The 23,566-nt window shown below is 40.8% G+C and overlaps 1 protein-coding gene across 1 annotated transcript; it reads left to right on the top strand.

Moving 5' to 3' along the window:
- Positions 1–1,001: 1,001 nt before the first annotated feature.
- On the top strand, positions 1,002–22,042 carry hs3st3b1a (heparan sulfate (glucosamine) 3-O-sulfotransferase 3B1a). Its single transcript, XM_054759820.1, has 2 exons — positions 1,002–1,697; positions 20,563–22,042. Exons 1-2 carry the CDS (start codon positions 1,213–1,215, stop codon positions 21,176–21,178), a joined length of 1,101 nt encoding a protein of 366 aa, XP_054615795.1. The 5' UTR covers positions 1,002–1,212; the 3' UTR covers positions 21,179–22,042.
- Positions 22,043–23,566: the final 1,524 nt, after the last annotated feature.

Here is a 23,566-nt window from a genome sequence, read left to right as displayed (position 1 = left end):
CTTTTATAACTTCATTCTGATCTGAACACATCAACAGCAGTACAATTCCAACACCATATCTCCAACTCACACACGTCTCTAGTCCGTTCATCCTGGGAAGACACTTCCTCATTCTGGGTGAGATGCATTCAGGGACACTGAAAACATCACAAAAAAGGCTTTCTAATGCGTGTGTGTGTGTGTATGTGCGCATGTGTGTAAAAAAAAAACAGGAAGCTAAAGAAAAATATGAAGTAGATATTCGTATCGCTCACTTTGCAACTCTTATTTCAGACGTACAATTTGCTACATTTAAGTATGCTGGAAAATACACTGAAAACAGTGTCATAAATGTACCTTAAATTACATGATGTCTTTGAACGTAACTCCTCATTGCTCATAATAACACTGTTTAAAGTGTGATTCAAATGTTCTGTTACTATTAAAGAGACTAGTGTCAGACAAATAGATTTTTAGGCTTGTGTGGTATCTTTTAGCTTGATTGATATATTCAGTTCAGACATAGTTGCTAATGGTGATTATTGATGTAAAAACTGTGATTAATCTGAGGAAAATGTTTAATCATTTGACAGCCCTAATATCTATATCTACTGTATATCTATGTCTATATCTATATCTACTGTATATCTATATCTATATCTATATACACACACTTATTCATAGTTGTAATATCCCCTGGTGTTATTTCATTGCACAATTGGATCTCCACTACATACAATCCGGTTCCACTGGAACTAATGAAGCAATTTTACTTCCAAAATAAAAGCCTCCCATGTTGAGCCACTTGGATATTTGTCTGACCTCGCGTTAAAGAGACATTAAATATGCACAAAATATCATAAAACGTCTTTCTGTGAGTATAATGGCTAATTCTAATGGTGTTTCACTGGAAACTAGGCAATACTGTGACGTACATAACCAACGGTGGATTTACTTTGAAGGGCAATCTACTGTAGTGGTTTGACGGTGTTGCCTGGCGCTGATAACTTGCCTCTACTGTGTGTGAGCAGTCACACGCTGCACAGCGAGTGATGGGAGCTCACTGTGAACACTTTCTTCTATTTACATGTTTTTATAGTGTAGCTATACATATGTTCATCCATGCACATTGCGCATGGCATGTCCTTAGCGGATGTTTCTGACTGATTTAAAAGCCTAAAAGTGAGGTGCACTTTACCAAGATGCCCACCACCTGGAATGTAACCTGCTCCTATGGAATATAGTCCAGTCCTCCACAGTCTCCATGTTGTGCCATCATCCCACCTGAAGAACAAACTCTTTTTCTTCTGCATTATGCTCACCTTGTGGGTCTACATGATCTACTGCTGTGTCGGCTACAGTTCCACCATGCCCGGTCTGCAGGCTTACTACGGCCGCACCGAGCCCCAAGTGGACCCCCGCGCCTCCTCCGTGGGGCCGTCCAGAGACTTGCTGAATAACGACAACGACTTGGACAGCAGAGGGGACGACTGGGAGGACGTGAGGACAGAAAATGATAGCAGTAATAATAATGTCATGTCGGCTTTCCTCAATGAATCGGAGACTAAAAAGTTGCCACAGGCTATCATCATTGGGGTGAAGAAAGGAGGGACACGCGCCCTGCTGGAGTTCCTGCGGCTGCATCCTGACGTCCGAGCGGCCGGAGCAGAGCCACACTTCTTTGACCGCAACTACGACAAGGGACTGGAGTGGTACAGGTGACGCACATTTTGACTTCGCTACAGTTTATTCCACTGTATGTTTATCCCACTGTAATCCCTCGACCAGTGGTTCCCAAACTTTTCACTGTCGCGTACTCCTTCAGACATCTGACTGGAAGTCCTGTACCCCCTACTCCTGCACACTTAAAACCACACAAGGAAACGTCTTCGATATACTGTATTATTAAATATATTATATATTATGACATTATATTAAAAAAAATGTTTATTTTTCAAGTGCACACAACTGCTACTGATGTAAAACGGAGAGTTTTAGAGGGGTGAGATCTCTCCTGGCAGGTTTGTCTTCTGTTTGGTGGATTTATTTTTCACAAGTGGTGACAAGCTGTGTGGTAGGATGTGGTGAACTAATCTTTCTGCTCTTTTGCTTTCGTTTGCAACAACATGGAAATAATCAGTACAATGCAACTAATGTTACACAAAAACGTAATAATTATAAATAATCATGAAACCAAAGGCAGAAAACGTACAGAAATCAAAAGGGAAATGAAGTATTATATAACAAGACTGTCAATCAAAACCCTAACCTAATGGTTTCTAGGGGCACGTGAGCTAAGGACCAGGGGCGGCCTTGACTTCTCTCACTATTTTCATATTTTGTATATCATGTCAATATCAAGTCAATGCCATATCTTTAAGCCATTAATAAAAGTAATAAAAAAGGAGTACAAGTCATAAATTAAGATGAAGAAACACAATGTTAAGGCAAATCGTGCTGTTTTTGAGCATGTACTGCAAAAATGCTAGTCAACGATCCTTTGTGACAGAAGCACTCTGCTGTTTTTAAACACCTACTGCAAAAACAATAGTCAAAGATCCTGTATATGACAGGAGCACTCTGCTTTCTTTTAAGGAAAACTGCACCTTTTTGGAATTTTGCCCATCATTCACAATCCTTACGTGAAACATGACCACAAGTCCTTCTCTTATCTGTGTGTTTTTCTGAGAAAAACGGCTAGCATGTGGGCGCTAATAATGCACGTAATAGGGCACACCTATTTTGACTATAAAGCCCTAAAAAAAAACCTCCAAAAAACACCAACAATGTTATAGTTACATAACCTGTATATAAACCAAGCTACAGTGACATTGTTATTGTAGCAGCAAACATGAAGAACTATTTTTCTGGCGCCTCACATCACTACCAAGAGGTAACGGGCGCGCTCTAAAATAATGACACGGAACACTAATCTTTACTGACTGGGAAACAAGAACAAGCATGTGAACAACTACAATCATACAACCAAATTATCTGTAAAGTGTTAGCCCACATTAATAATAATAATAATAATACATTTAATTTCTAAGCACCTTTCTAACAACCCAAGGACACTGCACATGATACAGATCAAACAACCAAGGATAAAAACAACATAGACAGGTCAAAGTGAGTACGCAGTCCATGTTTTGTTTGTACAAGGCTAGATGGACTGTGAATAAAGCTGTGATATCAAGCACTGTGTTCCATGTATCACAATCAATATCATGGTGACTTACTTGATGGACAGTTGTTCGTCTGGCCCAGCTGGCCTGGGGCCTCTTTTCCACTTGATTTCGGGTAGGTGGAAAAAAGTCTGTACCACTGCAGAGTTTGTTAGTGCTAATAATTCTTAATTCATTGCAATACAGTCTCTTGGAGCAATGTCCTCCTCGCCATATACATGAAGCCTTTCCATCAACGGTAACACTGTATGCCACTCAGTGCAGCAGAAACACTCAATTTGTGTTGGCATGGCTTGGCAAAGTCCACATTTATCTAACTAGCTAGCTATCTAGCTAGCTAGCTATTTACGGTAGCTTGCTAGCTATCTAGCTAGCATCCTTACAAAGTCTCTGTATTATTTACAAAGTGACAGTGTGCTTATTTGCATGACCTTCAACAGTCTTCCCAGAATATTTGTACATAGTTTTTTTGAGTTACACAATCAAATCAGATCCAGTGGCTTGAAAAGCCAAAACGTTATTAAGTCTTTATGGTGGATTCTGATCTGAGAAAACATCTGTTTATGTTCTGATCCAACAAAGTACATCATACTGTCATCCCCTCAGCAGGAGGGGGGTGTGATTCAAGAAGATATATTCCCACTTATATTGATCCGTTGTCAGACATTTGTTTTCATCTTGGAGCCAAACAGTGCCAGAGATCAGGGATCAAGCTGGTTCCAGTATGCTTGCTTCTCTTCCTAGAAATATGCCACAAACACATCATTTTGACCTTTAAAAAAAGTGCAAGTTTAGTGTGCTGAGCGCAGGGATTAAGCGGTGGTGTAAAAAAAAAAGTACGGAGACAAAGTTTCAAAGTGGGCTACAACAGGGGTAGCGGCGCATGGCTCAAAGGACTTTTGTGGTCTTTTAAGCTGCTTTTCAGAATTTCCGGACTTTTTAAGAACAGCTTGTGAGTTTGATATTGCCCATCTTTTTCTGGGCTAAGCAAGAACAGCAAACTGCAGTATTTGTATATTACTATCATTTTGTTGGCTTTTTTTTATTTGTGTGGCTTTTTATGATTTTTCAACCAGATTTAGTGCATTCTCAAACAGGAGACTTTAATGAAGGAAAATGGTTTTCAAGCTCTGCCTTCTCCTTGGCACTATCACAAGCCATGACTTCTACTTGCCAAAGGTTGGGCTGTACTGTATTTGTTTGCAGCATACGTGTCAAACTCAGGCCCGGGGACCAAACCTGGCCTGCGCTGCAATTTCACGCAGCCTACGGAACTGTTTGGAAAATAGACATTAAGTTGGGCTGCCCCGTGGACCTTATCAAACAAATTGCTGAGAGCGATCTGTTGTATAGCGCACGAAATTCACAACCATTCTTAATAAGGGTGCCAGATTCATGCCAAGTCAAAATAATTTAACTGTACATGACTAAAAACGGCACTTTAACTTTAACTCTTACACCCTGTCTGTACAAAATAACAGTCAAAAGTGATTATTTTAACTATAGCAAAGCATGCTGGGAAATGCAGTATCTGCCCATTCCACAGCTGCAAACTCCTCCGGGTTACACATCTCACAGATTGTGATGTTTTTGTGTTGATATAAAATACTGTAGCTTTTGCGTGGACATTGAGAGAATGACGAAGAGGTGGTCGATCAACAGTCACTTAATTGAAATGAACAACCACGCCACAACAACCAACAACCAAATCGGAAAATAGAAATTTCAAGCAGGAATAAACGGATATGCAAAAAATGCGTTTTTCCGCTACTCCCATGTAAAAAAATGTCCATCCACACGAGTTAAGTTTTTAAAAAATGTATGTCCACATAAAGACACATTCACCAGCTGTCATGCGTATTTTGACCCAACATGAAAACGCAACCACAGGGGTGCATTATATTGGTATGTTCCAATCCCAGTCCATGCTCGGGCTCGAGGTATTGGAGCTGGTCGCGGATGAGACGCTACCGGATTGTGTGTTCGTGGAGGATGCCGCCGCAGTGTGAGGGGACACGGCGCTCATCACCAGACCCGGGGGCCGCCTAGGTTAGCATGTTGGCCACACAGTCAGGAGATCGGGAAGATCTGGGGTTCGAATCTCTGTTGGAGTTTGCATGTTCTCCCCGTGCGTGTGTGGGTTTTCTCCGGGTACTCCGGTTTCCTCCCATATTCCAAAAACATGCATGTTAGGTTAATTGGTGACTCTAAATTGTCCATAGGTATGAATGTGAGTGTGAATGGTTGTTTGTCTATATGTGCCCTGGGATTGGCTGGCGACCAGTTCAGGATGTACCCCGCCCAAAGTCAGCTGCATACCAGCGACGCTAGTGAGGATAAGCGGCATAGAAGATGGATGGATGGGTTCCCATCCCAGCATTGCACGTGTGGGAAACCAGGATAAAAGGTGTTTAGGCTGCTTACTTATCTAGTCATCAGTGTTAATGAGACATTTTCTCAAAACATGACCATACAAAGTGCTATTTTTTTTCAGCCTGGATTATTGCGGTATGTCCTGTCATGTTTGCAACTTCAAACAAGCATCTGTGTGCTACATTCACAAATTATGTTGGTCAAAAGGACAATATGCAGAAATATACAAGTGTTGAAAATTTCAGGATGAATAATAAGAAAGATGCAAAGTTGGGGGGTAGGGTGGGGGGGTTTAATGTCCAGTTCGGCTCACAACCTAAAATAGACTTTGAGTGTAGCCTCCTGTGCGATAGAGTTCGACACCCCTGGTTTACAGAGTAGAAGTGTGACTATGGGCACCTGTGCTCCCTCAATTAATGGGTATCGTGTGGGACTTGGTGCGCCTCTGTACCGTACTGAATGTTCAGTACCAAAAAATACAGTTACAAAAATATGTACTATTATATCCTACTTGATACCAGCTTTGGAACATGCTTTTTGGGTCTTGAGGTCAATAATTTACATTAGTGTAGAGTATCTTAGTGGTCACAAACGAGTGAGTCACATCACACACATCTTCCTCCATCAGAGATGAAGCTGAGAGCATGTAGCCATGCATGGCAAGTCACTGATTAGCTTTCCCGAGTTTTTCACTTCACCTTCCACGGACAAATGGTTTACTGTAGCTTGGGAAGAGGTACCGGTCCACTGGGTGGGCCCATCGGGCTCCTGTGGTGGCATTGAGTCCCGTTTTTATGGCTTGTGATTGGTGTGTCTGCGCCCTTGGAGGTCCGCACAGCGGGACTCCGGCCACAGTGCGGCACGTTTTCGCAGAGACTGACGAATGGTGCACACTTCATGAGGGAACAGGCTCTTTTCTTTTAAAGTTAACTACGTCTCCCCCTTGAGCGCTGCTCCCAAGATGTGACTTAATTGCTCAAATCATGTTTTACCCCTTGAGAATCCATATATGGAACAATGCTCGGCCTTCCTACTAACTCACCGAGGACAGGGTAATCCTCCAAGCCCGTGGGGGGAAGCTGACTGGCATGCACTGGCAGATAGAGGGCAGTAAATTCAGAGTGAGTCTTTAGAAAAGCGCAACTGCATTATAGAGCTCGATGAAAGGGGACTCCTGGAACCCCTAAGGTCTGCATTGACCCTGACAATAAAGAAGAAGACAATTAGTGTGAAACATGTTTTCTTTGCCTTCACTTTGTATGCAAATGGGCTCAAAAGGGGTGAAAGTGCCCTTTGACGACGGCCGGCAGGGGTTCGCCACAATGGGAGCATTCACTGGAATCAGACCAAAAAAAGATGCTTCAAATGTCTCAGCTACATTCTGCTTGGAAGTTTTGACTTTGGGAGATCTCTGTGATGCAAAGTTTTCCCGAAGAGCGATGTTCATTCCGGTCCACTTTAACTGGTGGTTGTTTTTGCTCGCTATGCACTTTTAGCTCTTTAGCAAGCATATGGTGAAATGGTGGAAGTGGAAGCAAGCTCTCAATATGAGGAACATCAAACAAATGTGTCAGCACTTTTGACACCAGCTAAAGACAATCAGAGAATCTTATTTCACCATCTTTCCATAAAATACCTCCACAAACATTACAACCATTAAAAGGTCCCGTTATGCAAAATTGACTTTTTAAATAATGTTTAAACTGTGTCCCTAAAGCATGTTTATGAGCACTAAATGTAATAAAAATGTATCCATCCATCTATTTTCTATGCCGCATATCCTCATTAGGGTTGTGGGAGTATGCTGGAGCCTATCCCAGCTGACTTTGGGCGAGAGGCAGGGTACACCCTGAACTGGTCGCCAGCCAATCACAGGGCACATATAGAGAAACAACCATTCACACTCACATTCATACCTATGGACAATTTAGAGCTGCCAATTAACCTAACATGCATGTTTTTGGAATGTGGGAGGAAACCGGAGAACACGGAAAAACCGACACACGCACGGGGAGAACCTGCAAACTCCACACAGAGATGCCCAACGGAGATTCGAACCCAGATCTTCCCGATCTCCTGACTGTGTGGCCAACATGCTAACCACTAGGCAACCGTGCGGCAATAAAAATGTATCATCTCCCTCAATTGTTTGCTACACTTTTAAGAGAGGAGAGACTCAAAAAGTCACTTCTGTAGTTCCGTGTTTTATGATGTCATGAACGTCCCACTTTATTTCTCCTAGTGTATTTTTAGGAGAAACATATGAGAAACATATTTAGACAAAATAGAAACTAAAATGAGGCTGAGAATCTCAAATTTGTCTTCTGAGCTGTAGAAGAGCCAAGGTTTGAACAGTAAAATGTTTCTCTGGGTCCTTGATCCTTCTGTATTGACATACCACCACTAACCCGGCCCTAGCTAGATGATAGTTTTGTAAAAAGAAAGGCTTTGCTACACACAAAAAAAGTAAAGCTGCCAAGTATCCGTCAGTCAGCTATAGACATTGGAACAGTAAGTCTGATCATCTTTTGTTTTTTCTGCAAAGAGGCTAACCATGAATGATGTTTATGTTACAATATGACTGTAATGTTAGCACTAGGGATGAGCGAGTACACCACTATCTGTATCTGTATCTGGTCACACATCTAAATTATCTGTACCCATACCTGGACTCGAAGTGGTCGCGGCATAAAGTGGTCCTGGTTTAACCAGAAATGAGTGGGGCTTAAATCTGTACATTATTTTAAGTTTGAAATTGACATGGATTGATCAGAAGTTGTCAGCGGTCGCTGTGTGTGACTGGCCAATCACAGAGCGTGAAGAGTGAATACATAAGTAGTTCAATGAGGCACTGTACTCGTTTCATGCTCGTACTCGACAATAATGCATTATCCGAAATGGATACTCGTCTAAAACGAGTATACGGCTCATCCCTAGTTAGCACTGTAGCTCACATATGATATACGCCATTTATTACGTTTGACAAGTGCAGAGTTGCAGTGTCTATGAAAGTGGATAACGGGCACAGTAGTACGTCTTGGAGCCGCGCACACTAACGGAGACAGGTGTGGACAAACACAGCTCATTGGCATTAAAGACAGACACACAAAACGTAGTGTTCCAAGGACTTACTAAAAGCACTTTTGTCTAAATTTCAGCATCACCGCTAGATTTTGGCCAACACAGCTCCAATACACTGCCGTGGAACCTCTGAGACTTATTTAAAAATTGTTGGAAAATACTATAATAAGAGACCTTTAATAACAGACCCATCATACTTGATTCCAACTTTCCCAGAACCTATTGCACCAGATCATCAACACAGATAACGTACACCACCACTTTTTTCTTCCTTAGAACTCACTGCAGCAACCCTCTGGGCTTTTGCCTGAAGCAATTTGTCAAACTGCACCACTTATTTCAGCACATTGGAAACACTGAAATTCACTCTATTGTAGCATCTTCAGAGACACAACTTCTTCCGGCAACTATCTCTCTCACTCTGTTTCTCTCCACTGGAGACTCCTCCCTGATGGCAAGTCCAAACAACTTTAGAAAGCAACAATCTGCCACAGCCATCTTTGTTTGCTTTCTTTGATGCCATGTTGTTTGCTTTTTCGTCCGTGCTCCCCGACCAGCATGTGATATACTGGCAGTACAGCACAAATACGGAAGAATGGATCTTTCAGTGTCATGAAAGGGATGCTTCAACATAATCGTTTTAATTACTATACTCAGTAATATGCTTTAAGCTGTTTTTGACTGCTGATGTTTATTTCCTTTATGGATTCTATCAAAAAGAACAGAAATTTACACGTTTTATGCAATTTTATGCAAATGTACACATACTTTCTCACTGTAAATACGATCTGATTCTTCCTGCTCTTTTTCGGACATGTTGCACAGCTAACACGATGTACTTCAGTGCAACTTTGTTAAGCATGTTCCAAAAAATAACCTAAACTATACTGAGCAATGTGCAAACAAGGTGACTTTTTAGACTTCTTATATGGATATCCATCCATTTTCTATACCGCTTCTCCTCATTATGGTCGCGGGGGCATGCTGGAACCTATCCCAGCCCACTCCGGGCGACAGGCGGGGTACACCCTGGACTGGTCACCAATCGCAGGGCACATATAGACAAACAACCATTCACACTCACATTCATACCTATGGTCAATTAAGAGTCTCCAATAAACCTAACATGCATGTTTTTAGAATAAGGGACGAAACCGGAGTACCCGGAGAAAACTCACGCACGGGGAGAACATGCCCACACAAGGAAGAATCGAACCCAGGTCTTCCCACTCTCCAGGCTGTTACTGTGTTGGCCAACATGCCAACCACTCGACCACCGTGCGGCCCCTTATATGGATATGTTAAGCATATTGCAACACAATGGTGATAGGGAGGAGGTGACAATTTTGGAGTGCAGGCAGGGTTTCTACGCTGTTGTTGCATTTCACCACCGCTTTATGGTGACTTTCAACAAGTACTGTAGTGTTACATGACATTAAGCAAATAAGCCACATATAACAACACAAAACTTACAAGTTGTTTTTAATGATTGGTTGATTCAAGTGCTTGAGCTGAGAAAACAGAAAAAACCATCTCTCTTACTGTTTTTGTTTTTTGATGACTTTCCTTAAAGAGCGATGCTATCACATGCCACTTATGCTTGTGTAATACTGTTTTGGCTCCAAATTAAGCACATTTAATCCTTGCATTTTGTGTTTTTTGCTGTTTGATTGCACATTCGCCCCCCTACTCCAAACATAACAATGTCTGCAGGCTGCGCCACAATGCCCTCTAACACATGCTCAGTTCACTTACATGCAATAAAAGAAAGAAATGACTGCAATAATTAGCTTTTTAAAATGCATGTAAACACCTTCATTAGTACAAAACCTACCTTTTTAATAAGTGGCAGAATGTTCTGTTAGAAGCCTGTTTTAATGCCTGAGCACATCCCCGATGGGTAGAAACATAGCACACAGCTATTTTAACACCAAAACTTTTTTTGTATTCACAGTTTCATTAAAATAGATGAAAATCATACACTTGTATTCTGTCAGTGATAAGTAGACAATAACTATACCAGTGGTCATTTAGCAGTCACACTCAAAAAAATGCACGGACAGTGAGTCAGCAATGTGCAGGGTGCTTTGTTAGGGCAATACAATACAGTACAGGGAAAACTGACTATTTAGTAGTAAAAAGTAAAAATGGAATATCCATTTACAACAATTTATACAACGTCACTGACATGTAATCCATAACTTAAAACTAATTCACTGCATAGCAGAATGTTTGTTTTTGAATAGTGGTCATAGTGGTCAATGGCAATTTTTTTCCACGACTCTGAAGAGCACCATAAGCACAAGAACCAAAGCACATGTCCTTTAAACGCACATTAAAATGTTGCCAATAACGTGAAAAAGCAGCGGAAAGTTAAGACCCAGTGCTTCTGCAAATTATAGCTATTGGCATATAGGAGGGGTCTTCAATTAAAATTGAGTAAGGTCCGTTAATTCAGTTTTTTTGTAATGAAACCCTGCACATGACCCAACAACCAGTGCTTCTTAAATAATGGGGTGTGACCCCCTGGGGGAACGGGTGGACTTTCAGGGGAGTGTGAGAGGCAGGGAGGACTTTCAATATTAGTTTTTATTACCTGCCAACATGTATGAATTTGTCGTACTCAGCATGCACTTTAACTCTTGAATATGCTTGTATGCTTCACTGCTCTCCATTTTCTTGTTTTCAATTTCGAGTTCAGTCTGTGCAGTACAGATAATGAAATAGATAATATCAGTTTCTCAATTGCATTTCAAATTCCGCAAATATATTTCTGTCCCCCAGTGGGGCATGACAGAAAATAATTGACAACCACTGCCCTACAATACACCTAAATTGCATTTAAAAGAAAACAGGACCACATTTCACATAAATAACACAAAGTTTGACTGTACAAACAATGAATGAACACAAGAGGCTTATTTTTAAGCTAAATAAAACTGCACCGGTTTCTCTTAAATAATATTAAATAATAACAATCTAATAAAAGTCTCTAACAGAAAAGCAACAACAGTACACTCTCTTAAAGTTTAACATTTTCTTGTTACTTGTAGATGGCATTGGAATTTGCCTGAATTAGTCACACAATTCCTCTTTTTGTTTACCTTTGAGTAAGATCTGGCAGAAAGATGCTTTGTTTTGCTCTAATATCCATACAATCCTTAGTGAAGACTCATTTGCACGTTGCTGTGCTGTAAATTAATGTGCCATGACTCTTGTAGATTTTTCATACTGGGCTCTACAGTTTCAAAGCATATGAGACACAGCGGTTTAGCAATGGATTTTGGAAGAGTGAAAATATATTGGTCCTTCCCTTCACTTTTAAATCTTTGTATTTTTCGATTAACTGTTGTTACTTTTGAGCAAGCCATTCGAAGATTAAACCGCATAGAAAATGGATGGATGGATGGATGGTTCTCATCGCGCTTGGCGAGTAAAGGATTTAATTGGCTCATTTTGAGTGAAGTCACCACGTTTGCTGTCACGTTAACCGTAATACCTGAAGTAATTATGCCCGCAAACTACCGCTGCCATCGGTCCGTGAGCATGATTACATGTTATTATATTTCCCATTCACTTTAATTGGTCATGAGTCCGTAAAGGGCCATCACTGGGTCCGGATCCGGAGCGAGGTCCGCCAATTGGTGATGGCTGACATATAGTGTCCTTTTCTTCTCCCCACGTAGCTAAACAAGCTGGGATGACCACAATTGCACCCTAGTGTATCGGAGGCACACAGCGCTAGAGAGAGAGCATGTAAACTGGGACTTCACATAGAAGTGTGAAAAATTAAGAAACTGAACTATTTCAGGAATTATGTTTGCCAGTATTATGTATTTTTTTTAGCCAGTAATTGTTCTAGCATAGGTGGAATATTCCTGGAAGCACATGTAGTGTCATCCTGATCGTGATGATTGTCTGATGCAATGCTAATTCTGCCGTAATGTACAAATGCAAGGCTGCCTGTTTTCCAGAAACCATTATGACACATGCTTATCCCGTGCTGCTGTTCAGTGTCACATGAGAAGATTTCGCATGCAGTGTGTGATGATGGGTTGCTGTGATATGACCAATTGCCTCCCCCCTTTTTGATTTGAGTCTGGAACTTGTCTTGCTCAAAATTTGCTCTGATTATTCCAAGTGGTCACATACCACCACCTCCCATCCTTTCTTGAGTGATTCCCACAGTAAGTCAACCCCTCTTGGCGCTGTAAAGTGTCAGATTAGGACTCATCAAGACATGTGATAGCGCTGAGGCTTTTTGTTTTTTGAGAGAGGTTGGCTGTCAAGAAGGAGATGTGAACACACTTCAGTCATTACGAGGGCTTCGTCATGCAGCAGCCAGGCACAAAGTCATGTTGTAAATTCCTACCTTTGAACCGGCTTTCCTGATAGCAGTCAATGTAAACAAGGCAGCAGGTTTCAAACGCTTGCGGGCTGCTTTAATGGACACACCTGACTGGATGCTAGACTAAACAGCCACATTACCAACACAACAAAGCCACTCCTAGACCGGTGCTTCTGCAACAATTAAGACATTTGAGCTGACTACTAGTATTGCTTTATCTCATTCTCGTAACTGCCTTCCTCTTTCTGATTATCTCCCAGCCCTTGTGGGGTCATCAGGACAGTTTAAGTGAGTGTTCACACTCATGTTTGGTTTGGTTAAAAGGAACTCTGGTGTGAAGGCAATCATCCAAACCCTGGTGTATTGAGACCACTTGAGAGCTGGCTCTTGGTCTGGTTGCTAGTGAATTCTGGTGTTGATTCACTTGAGCTCAAATTTGGACGCTACACATACCGAAGACAAAGACCGGTGTTAAAATTATAGCAGAAAGCATACGGAAATGACAAATACAGTACACTCTAAAAGTATTGGAACAGTGAAGTCAATTCCTTTTATTTTTGATGTAGACTGAAAACATTTGGATTTGACATGAAAAGATTAAAATCTGACCAGAGAGCAACATTTCATCTTTTATTTCCAGATATTTACATCTGGATCAGATGCACAACTTAGAAGATAGCACCATTTGTTTGAACCAACCAATTTTTCATGTGAACAAAGTTCTTGGAACATGTGACAGGTGTGTTTTGTTTCATTGCCTTTGCTTGCCTGTGTAGACTGCATTTAGAGGTGAAAACAACATGAAAACTAGAGAGCCTAGTCTATGGGTGAAAAACAAGCAATTATGAATCTGAGAGAAGACAAAATCAATCAGAATCAATTCACAAATATTGGTCATAGCCACTACAACCATTTGGAATCTCCTGAAGAACTACTGGTGTACTAAGTAACAGACGTTGACCATGGAAAACATCAGCAGAAACATTGTGAGAGCTATAAAGAAAAGCCCTAAAACAACGGTTAGTGACATCAGCAACAATCTGCAGACGGCAGGAATGAAGCTATCACTATCTACTGTTCATAGAAGACTTCATGAACAAAAGTGCAAAGGATACACCAGGAGACGCAAACCACTCATTGCTATAAAAAGGTCAGGCAGGAAAAAAGTAAAGAGATGGCCTCAAAAATTCTGAGACAAAAGTTGCATAGAGTAATTGTTTAGGCTCATCGCTGTCATTTTTACTATATACTAAATAATGAAATTATTTTTGAAATGAAGCATGAATATGCAATTGCGATCTACTGGCAGGTAATTCTCCAATAAATAAAATTTTCCAATAAAAAAATAAAAATACTGATATCATACAGAAAAATTGAAGAATGTGGGCCCACTTTTATGTGTACATTAAAGCTAAAACCAATCCAATGTAGGTCAGTCTCTTGGACTGTAAGCTATATAAGCTTTCTATTGTAGGTGACAAAGCAAATTAGTGTAATATCAAATAATATATCTCTTTTTAACTTTTATTTTTAGAATAAGCAGAGGGCCAATAAAGACCAAGTTACAGGCTGAAAATGGCCCCTGAGCTGCACTTTGGACATCCCTGATTTATGTTTCTTTAAGAAGGTGCAAGTGCAAGAGCAAGAGTTTGAACAGAGTAACGATTATTTTATTTTTAGGAAAGTTCTTTACCTGAAGTGCAGAGTTAATAGTTACGGCGTGCTTCACCGCCCTCGTCTATAATTAGCAGTGACTTGAAATACACACACACACACGAGATTGTCTTGTGCAGGTTGGACCGAACAGGACACAGTTTTACCGCGATTGACAGTTGGTGAATGTGTTTTCATATAGACCCCATAGTGGGGAGGATATACTGTACAAAAAACACCATAAAAACACTGGTTAATTATTACAATGTACCACCGTAATAAAATAATTGCTATAATTTAGAATAACATGTTTATACATACTTTGCAAATATATATAATATATGATTTAGCATTTTTATTTGGGGGCAAAATGACTTAAAATATTTTTTTTTTTTTTAATTATATGTATTATATTTATATGTTTTATATTTATTCTAGGGCGGCACGGTGGTCTAGTGGTTAGCATGTTGGCATTTCTGTGTTGAGTTTGCATGTTCTCCCCGTGCGTGCGTGGGTTTTCTCCCACATCCAAAAACATGCATGTTAGGTTAATTGGTGACTCTAAATTGTCCATAGGTATGAATGTGAGTGTGAATGGTTGTTTGTCTATATGTGCCCTGTGATTGGCTGGCGACCAGTCCAGGGTGTACCCCGCCTGTCGCCCGAAGTCAGCTGGGATAGGCTCCAGCATGCCTCCGCGACCCTAAAGAGGAGAAGTGGTATAGAAAATGGATGGATGGATATATTTATTCTATTTTATTTTACTAAAATATATTCTAAATAAACAGGGTGCACCAAAAAAATTTATACAGTCGTCCCTCGCAAATTGAGATTCGATTATCGCTCCCTCTGTATATTTTTTCTGAAATTATTTGATAAATGATGTTTTGTGGTAGACTTGGTCTATTATTAGTCAAAACATATTGAAATACAAGTGATATGTAGTATTCTGGTCACTAGGCAGCAGTAATGACACAAAACAGTCTCCGCAAACCTAAGAGTTGGGCAATGTGATTTAAACAATGAGTAAGAGGAGTGTAAAGGTGACTAATTTCATGGCTAAAGGGCTCTAATAATGTTAACAACAACAACTATTTAGAAAGTCATAAACAGGTTTTCTATGCTCTAGCTACCAAAATATTCAATTTATAAACAATGAATCCTGTATCGCGGTCGGGTTGGGAACCAATTAACCTAGAAATGAGGGACAACTGGACACCCTTTAGCAGCTGATAATTCAATTGTTTGTTTTTTCTTTGCAGACCAGATAGTGTCTGGTCCACAACGGACAGCAGTTTGAGAACAGGCAGTGACAAAACAATAAAATGATGTTTATAAATTCTGTTTCATTCAAAATTGAAAATTGAACGAATTATAATAAACACCTAGTTTACAATTATTTAAAGTGTGTTTACATTTTTTGGGACACTCTGTATTCCTAACAGATACCTTAGGCTACGTTCACACTGAAGGTCAATTCAGATTTTTTTACTTACTGTTTTTTTCATGTCAGTGTGAACAATACAGTTACAATTTTTTTTTAATGCGACAAAGGCCTCCTTTGTGTTTGGTTATAAAGTGAATATAAATCAGGTATGGATCTGATGCTACTGCAGTTTTGGGTTGCGTATATCCAACCTATATGTCACCTCATCATTGTTTTGTTGTGCGAGTTGGAAAAAGGTACTGACAGATGTAGGCAAAAGTTCTTTCAAAAATCTGTGTCAGTGAAGCAGCTCACGTCAATGTCCCACCACTCCTGGCTCAGACTCCTCACATACATGCTCCTCGGAACAGACATCGCAACAAGTTCCCCACAAACTGCCATAACCAAAAGTCTTGCACTCGTCCTGCTTAATCTCCTGCATTAACTTATTTGGTGCAGTGCGAATGTAGTCTCAGACATGCTTGATAAGTTGTGACTATTTTTTTCCATCACATACAATAGCAACTGGGCCTCTGAGGGAGGGTAAAGTGCAATAATAGTTGTGTCAACGACAACACGGCCCCTGTAGAATGGAGAAAAAGTTGCAGGTGACACAGGCGAGAAGAGAAGCCCTGTCACTGCGCAATCCGTCCCGGAAACGCAAACGGTTCTACGCATGTGCAGAACGCATGTACATCCAGTCGGCCTATTTTTCAGCAGCCACGTTTTAGTCATATAATATCATTTTAGTTTAATGTACGCCATCCATGGTGCAAGTGGATAATTTATGAAGCCCTCTTTTCCTGGTTCCATATTAAGTTTTTTTCGCCACTGAAAAAATACAGACAAAATCCCTGACAAAATTTCTAGAAAGATATGTTTGGATAGATGCTATTTCTCCGTTTAGAAAAAAAACTCTAGCTGAATCCTCACCATTAAGCCATCATTGCACAGTGCTTTTGGTTGTTTATGATCAAATATAACAGCATATTATGTGTTTTATTCTGTTTATTTACGTTTGTTTTACTTAACCGGATATGACGTTTACATCTGCGCTATGTGCATTGCGTAACTTTTTAAGTAGCTCTGTCTTGGTGGAGGTCATAACATGATAGAAACATCTGTATGCTAACAAACTCTTAATAATAATCACTAATAAAACAACCCACGTGCCGCACGGTGGTCTAGTGGTTAGCATGTTGGCCAACACGGTAACAGTCTGGAGATCGGGAAGACCTGGTTTTGATTCTCCCTTGGGCATTTCTGTGTGGAGTTTGCATGTTCTCCCCGTGCGTGTGTGGGTTTTCTCCGGGTACTCCGGTTTCCTCCCACATCCAAAAACATGCATGTTAGGTTAATCGGTGACTCTAAATTGTCCATAGGTATGAATGTGAGTGTGAATGGTTGGTTGTCTATATGTGCCCTGCGATTGGCTGGAGACCAGTCTAGGGTGTACCCCGCCTGTCGCCCGAAGTCAGCTGGGATAGGCTCCAGCATACCCCCGCCACCCTAATGAGGAGAAGCGGTATAGAAAATGGATGGATGGAAAACAACCCCCCAATATATTGCAGTATGGTTATTGACCATTTATGTTCATACATTTAAAGAATAATAAGTACCACACCAGGTGAAGCCTTGTCGTAAAAAATTTCTAAAGGAAGAAGTGACGTAATTCTCACGCATGCGTAGTACCGATGTGCGTTTCAGGAATGAATTGCACAGTGACAAGCCCCTCTGTGTTTACCATCAATATGAAAAGTTTTGGGGGTTTACTACAAAGAAGTATCAGTTTTGCTACATACAGTATCTATTTTTGACAAATTAAAGTACAGTATCTGAGTTGAAGGGAGGGATGCTGGAGCTGCTTGAGCGTGTCACAACACATTGTCATAAATGAGAGTAATCATGTTTAATGACACAGTGTCACGCTCTTCTCTGTTGCTCAAAAGCTGACTAAGAAAACATTTAAGTTTCAACGATTAAACTAATTACAATATTAAGGTGTCATGCTTGAAATAGTTGGCAGGGTGGATTTCCGTAAACACGTCATACTCTTAATCAGCAGGTAAAACATTAAAACGCTAGAAATGCATGTGAATAAAGAGGCCACTAGTTTGTCAATGCATCCTATTTATAGTGTTAATTCAAGTTCTCTTGTACATTTTTGGTCTCCAGTTGGAGGAGTTGTTGGATGTTCCTGTACTATATATCTCTTTTACCATGGACAAGCCAGCCACCCAGTCTGGCTCTAATGCTCCAGCGTGTTTGGCTTAAATCTAATCCCCCTTGTCTCACTTTAGCCATTACCCAGCCGGGGCTGAAGTTAACAGGCTACATTACGCTCAACTAGAGAAATCCAGGGTAAAGAAGAACACACTGTTAAGGCATTAGACAGCTCTGAAGGTCTGCATAACCCACCCTAAAAAAAAGCAATGTTCTAGAAATCTCTTACACAGACAAATATGAGATGAAAAGGTATAGGTGTCTTGTCTTGGCAAGACATTAACGAGCATAATGACGCCTATTCAAGGCTAAACCGTCCTTTGTGTACAGTAATGAAGGGAGTTGGATATTTCAATGTGAGGTCTGGATGACGATTGAGGCTTCACGGTAGATTAAATGCAGTGGCGGGAGATGAATGTCTTCCGTTAGGCTCGCAGTTTAGGACCGCATGTGATGCTCACACGCGATTGCAAATAGCTAGATGTGAGTCTTTGTTATTTACACTCACTGTGAGGCTAGCTCTAACCTCACTCTCTTGAATTTGAATGCATTGTGTATTGTAGAGGTGCAACAGCTTTCAACTTAAAAAATGTCTGCATTTGTACCTTTGACCCTTTTGACTTTTGCAGCTCGAGAACCTACCTATTCATTTTCGGCCTTGGAAAAGGTACAAACAGTTTCCTTGGAATCCAATAATTATCCCTAAAAGTGGACATTAAGAGTGACTTATAGGTATAAGTCACTTGAGGGGCAGAAAAAAAGCACAATGCTGTACTTTCGGAGGTACATTGGCATCTGGAGTGGTACCTTAAAAAGGTCCGGTTTTCATACTCCTGACACTTGACTTTTATAATTTGGGGACTTACTACATTACATTTTCAGACATGGAAAAGTTTACTTAAGAGTAGGGATGTCCCGATCCGATCTTCAGGATTGGGATCGGCTGCCGATCCACTGTATTTTCAAGAAGGCCGATCCGGTTGCCATATCACGTTCGTAACTGTGGGCCACACTTCCGCCACCCGCAAGAAGAAGAAAACGCAACACCTTCATGTACTGTAGACATGTCCGCGGTGTACTGTGGGGAAGTTTCACGATGGACGTTGGATATTCGGCTCTGTAACTACAGCGGTACTTTCCCCTCACTGTGCCCGGACTGCTATGTCATGGTGCAGGGAGCTCGCACGCAGTGGTGGAGCTACATGGTGGCTGTGGCCACCCTTGGTCACTCTCCGGCCAGCCCACATTTCAGGTATCAATTTATTGCCCCCCCATATGAGTAATGGTCTCACCTTGGCCACCCCTTGGCTCCGCCACTGCTCGCACGGGAAGTGCTGCTCTAACCGCTGCTTGTTTACATTACATTACATTACACCGTCAATAAATTACTATTGCGCTGAAGAGAGTTTGTTAAAAAAAAGTAATATATTCTACATCACACACCAAATTCATCTATAACAGGTCAGATTATTAGTCCTACCCTAAAAGTATTTTGCACGGCCATTTTTTCCAATTTTATCTTTTATTGGAATAAGAGACATGACTCACACAAGTTTGTTACAAAAGCTAAACAATATTGTTGGTCATGCTTTGTAACAAAAAATTTAATTCAGCAATACTTTGGTTGCATTATTTTTAATGCTTTGAAGAGCTATTTTCATAACCATTTTCAATTCCACAAATTCATGTTTGTAACAAAAGCTTGTTAAGAATTGGTACCGGATCGGATCAGATCGGCAAGACTATAAAAAAATCGCATCAGAACCCAAAAAAATGTGGATTGGGACATCCCTACTTAAGAGTACAACTATTTTCTCAAAGATGAGTGTTGACATGAGTGTTGATTGCACCGTCTACTGTATTGAGTAGGGGTGCCATGAGATCCCCTGAGATTAAAACGTGATGAGATTTCTTGTTTGAAGAAAAGCTGTCTCGCAAGAACAGGGCTGTTTTTTCCATCAGAGTTGAACAGCTGCCGCTGTGTTAATGTCCAAGCAGAAGCTTTAGTAATTCTACATTTGATCAAAGTTACACACGATTTGTCAGATCAAAACATGTATATGTTCAGACTTGTCTGCAGCCTTACTCACCTACCGGTTCCATTTATGTTTGTTTATTTGGCTGAGTGCCATTTGTGTAAAGGTGGAGCTTTTTTGGTTTTGTTGCATAGTAGCTGGAGCCTACCCCAAATGAATTGATTGATCAGCAGTCAATCACCAGTGATTGTGAATGTGGAGTTGCATGAAAGCCAGCGGTGTGGATCACATTTAATGATATGATAATATACTTTGCAGGGACCTGATGCCCAAGTCCTCCGAGGGCCAGCTGACCATGGAGAAGACGCCAAGCTACTATATCACCAAGGAGGTCCCCGCTCGTATTTACACCATGTCTAAAGACACAAAGCTGATTGTAGTAGTCCGTGACCCAGTCACCCGAGCCATTTCGGACTACACCCAGACCCACTCCAAGAAGCCAGACATTCCGTCCTTCGAGAGTCTAACCTTTAAGAACACATCAGGTGTGATTGATGCAACGTGGAGTGCCGTCCAAATTGGCATGTACGCCAAGCACCTGGAACGTTGGCTCCAGTACTTCCCCATGGAGCAGCTGCTGTATGTGAGCGGCGAGAGGCTTATTAGTGACCCTGCAGGAGAGGTGGCGCGGGTTCAGGACTTTCTCGGGCTCAGAAGGGTGGTCACAGAGGAACATTTCCACTTTAACCCGGCAAAGGGCTTCCCTTGCTTAAAGAGGCCGGAGGGGAACAGCAAGCCTCACTGTCTGGGGAAAACCAAAGGTAGAACCCATCCTAATATTGACCCAGATGTGGTGCAGAGACTAAGGGAGTTCTACAAGCCCTTTAACAGGAAGTTTTACCAGATGACCGGCCATGACTTTGGCTGGGACTGAAAGGAAGAGTAGCGGGCTCATGCTAGATCTTTGTTTGTGTTTTTTTTTTTTTTTAATATAATTGTATCATGCAGAAGGTGTAGAGACTATATTTGCCAGATATGTAAAAAGTCCAGAAGTCTATTTTATGATAATTTATTGCTATGATTACTAAACTATATAACTCTAGATTAAATACACGCTTTAAGGTTATAAAGATTTTTCTCAAAGCACAATGTTGTTACGGGTATTTCAAGATAGCGTTTTGCTTTTAATTTAGGTTTTTTCCTTTTTCTTTTTTAAAAGCTGCTTCAGCGGCCCTTGCCTGAACCTGACTATGAGATCCAACTAGTAATATACCCTTAACATTTGCTTGACCCTCGATGGTGTATGGACTCACTTAGTAAGGTCGATGCAGGCCTATGATGATCCAGTGTCACTCGGCCAGGTTGATCGATACTGTAATAGCTCCTCATCACGTCAATTAGGCCTGATGGATGGCGCTGCCGCGATCGTTCAAGCACTGCAATAAAACACAGATCCATTAATGTTCACGCGGGTATGGCTGACCTTTGAGTCCAATTCAGTTTAATGCAATTTAAAATTTCCTCTGCAATATTTGGTGTATAACATTTCGACAACAGGAGACTCGTGTCCAGATGCATTTTGATGGGTGGGATTCCACCAGTGTTCCAAAGATGCATGTTTGGGGCGCTTTCTTCAGCAGATATGATTGGTAAGATGCTTGAGCCGCATCCAAATGGCTCTGATGAATCATTCTGAATGAGTGACACCAGATGTACCTGTGATGCCATTGTCTACGATTCAGCTGATAGAGTCCACAATATATGAAAAAACACAATAAACACTGGCCAAAGAGGTTGATTTCAGTGTCATGTATTGTTGAGTTTTATTCAACTGCAATATAATAAATAAATAAATAAATGCCATTCCCTGTTGTTATATAGGCACTCTCTTGCTGTATGCATTCTTGGAATATTAAAATGAAGCAGGTTGGACCGATGTTTTTGATTAAATGGTGTCATTTTTAGGGATTCTCCAATTGATTGGCCACCAATCAATATAGTGTGACCGCCATATGCTGATAAACGCCTTTCAAAGCCAATCACAAAAACCGATCAGCATGCAGTGGCAAATCCTACATGTCTGCTGTGTCACGCAGGGTTGCCAACAAAATGACAGGTCTCGTATTGAGCCTGCCACAGGCTACGCCAATCGATGCCAGCATGTTCGATCACTCTTTTACCAAACTTATTGAAGTTTGACTATTCTTGCATCTTTGTTTACAAGCCTTTGTGTACACGCTTTGCCTAGCTGTCACGGGCTGTACTTTTCATTGCCGGCAGCCAGCGGTTAGCTAGAGTTATCCGCCTAGCTTCTGGTCTTCGGACTCCAAATGTGACTTTTTACCACAGTGACATTTTGTTTTTAAAACAAACAAGCAATGCTGTTAGTTCACAACTCGTTTTTGTCCCACAGGGAAGACTCAAGTGGATATCACGTTCATGGAGTACGTACTAACTTTTTCAAGTGGCACTGAACAACTTTACTCTCTTGTTGTACTAATTATGTCTTGTCCTCAAAACACTATTTGTGTGTGGTTGTTTAATGAACATAAACACAGTGTCCAGCCTTATGATGGTGATACTTTGACATACTATATCACCAGGTCATTTTGAGTAGCTCATTAAAGGGTCAAAAAACTATTTGTAGTTTATATCTGTTGAATTCAGACTTTATGCCTTTATACTGTATTATGACAAATGACCACAAAATAGCATACAGATGATGGCCACACTGTCTAGCTGGAAATCTGCTTGGTAAATAAAGTAGTGTACAATTTAAATGTAGCCAGTCTTAAATAAGACACACCAAAATAGTTGAGAGCTCTAATAGTGACGAAAGTTGGTTCAGTGTCCAGGTTGCAGGGGCAACTGAATTTATTCTGTTTTAAATTGAACAGGACACATTTCTATTTCATAAATATTTGTCTGTCTTATTTTCTTGTTTTGAGCTAAAAAACTAATTCCACTCCTGATCAAAATCTTAAAACCAGTTGAAAAATTGCTAGAATATGCATTTTGCACATTTGGATCTTAATGAGGTTTTAAGTAGAGCTACTATATGCAAAAACAAGAAGGGGGAGTGAGACAAAAAGCACTTTGAAAAAGTAATTTATTGAAAAAAAACAATTAAACTGAAATAGGCTGTTTATCAGTTGATCAAAAGTTTAAGACCATCGCTCAAAAAATAACCAAAAACTCAATGTTCTCAGTAGGACTCAGTAATGAGTAGCTCCACCGTTCTTGTTAATCACTTCAAAAATTGCTTTGGGCATGCTTGATGCGAGTGTTTCCAGGAGGCTAGTGGGAACATTGCTCCACGTGG

The sequence above is a fragment of the Dunckerocampus dactyliophorus genome, chromosome 18, assembly GCF_027744805.1.
Source record: "Dunckerocampus dactyliophorus isolate RoL2022-P2 chromosome 18, RoL_Ddac_1.1, whole genome shotgun sequence".
In the NCBI taxonomy this organism is placed as follows: domain Eukaryota; kingdom Metazoa; phylum Chordata; class Actinopteri; order Syngnathiformes; family Syngnathidae; genus Dunckerocampus; species Dunckerocampus dactyliophorus.
This window is presented reverse-complemented; position numbering and strand designations above follow the sequence as displayed.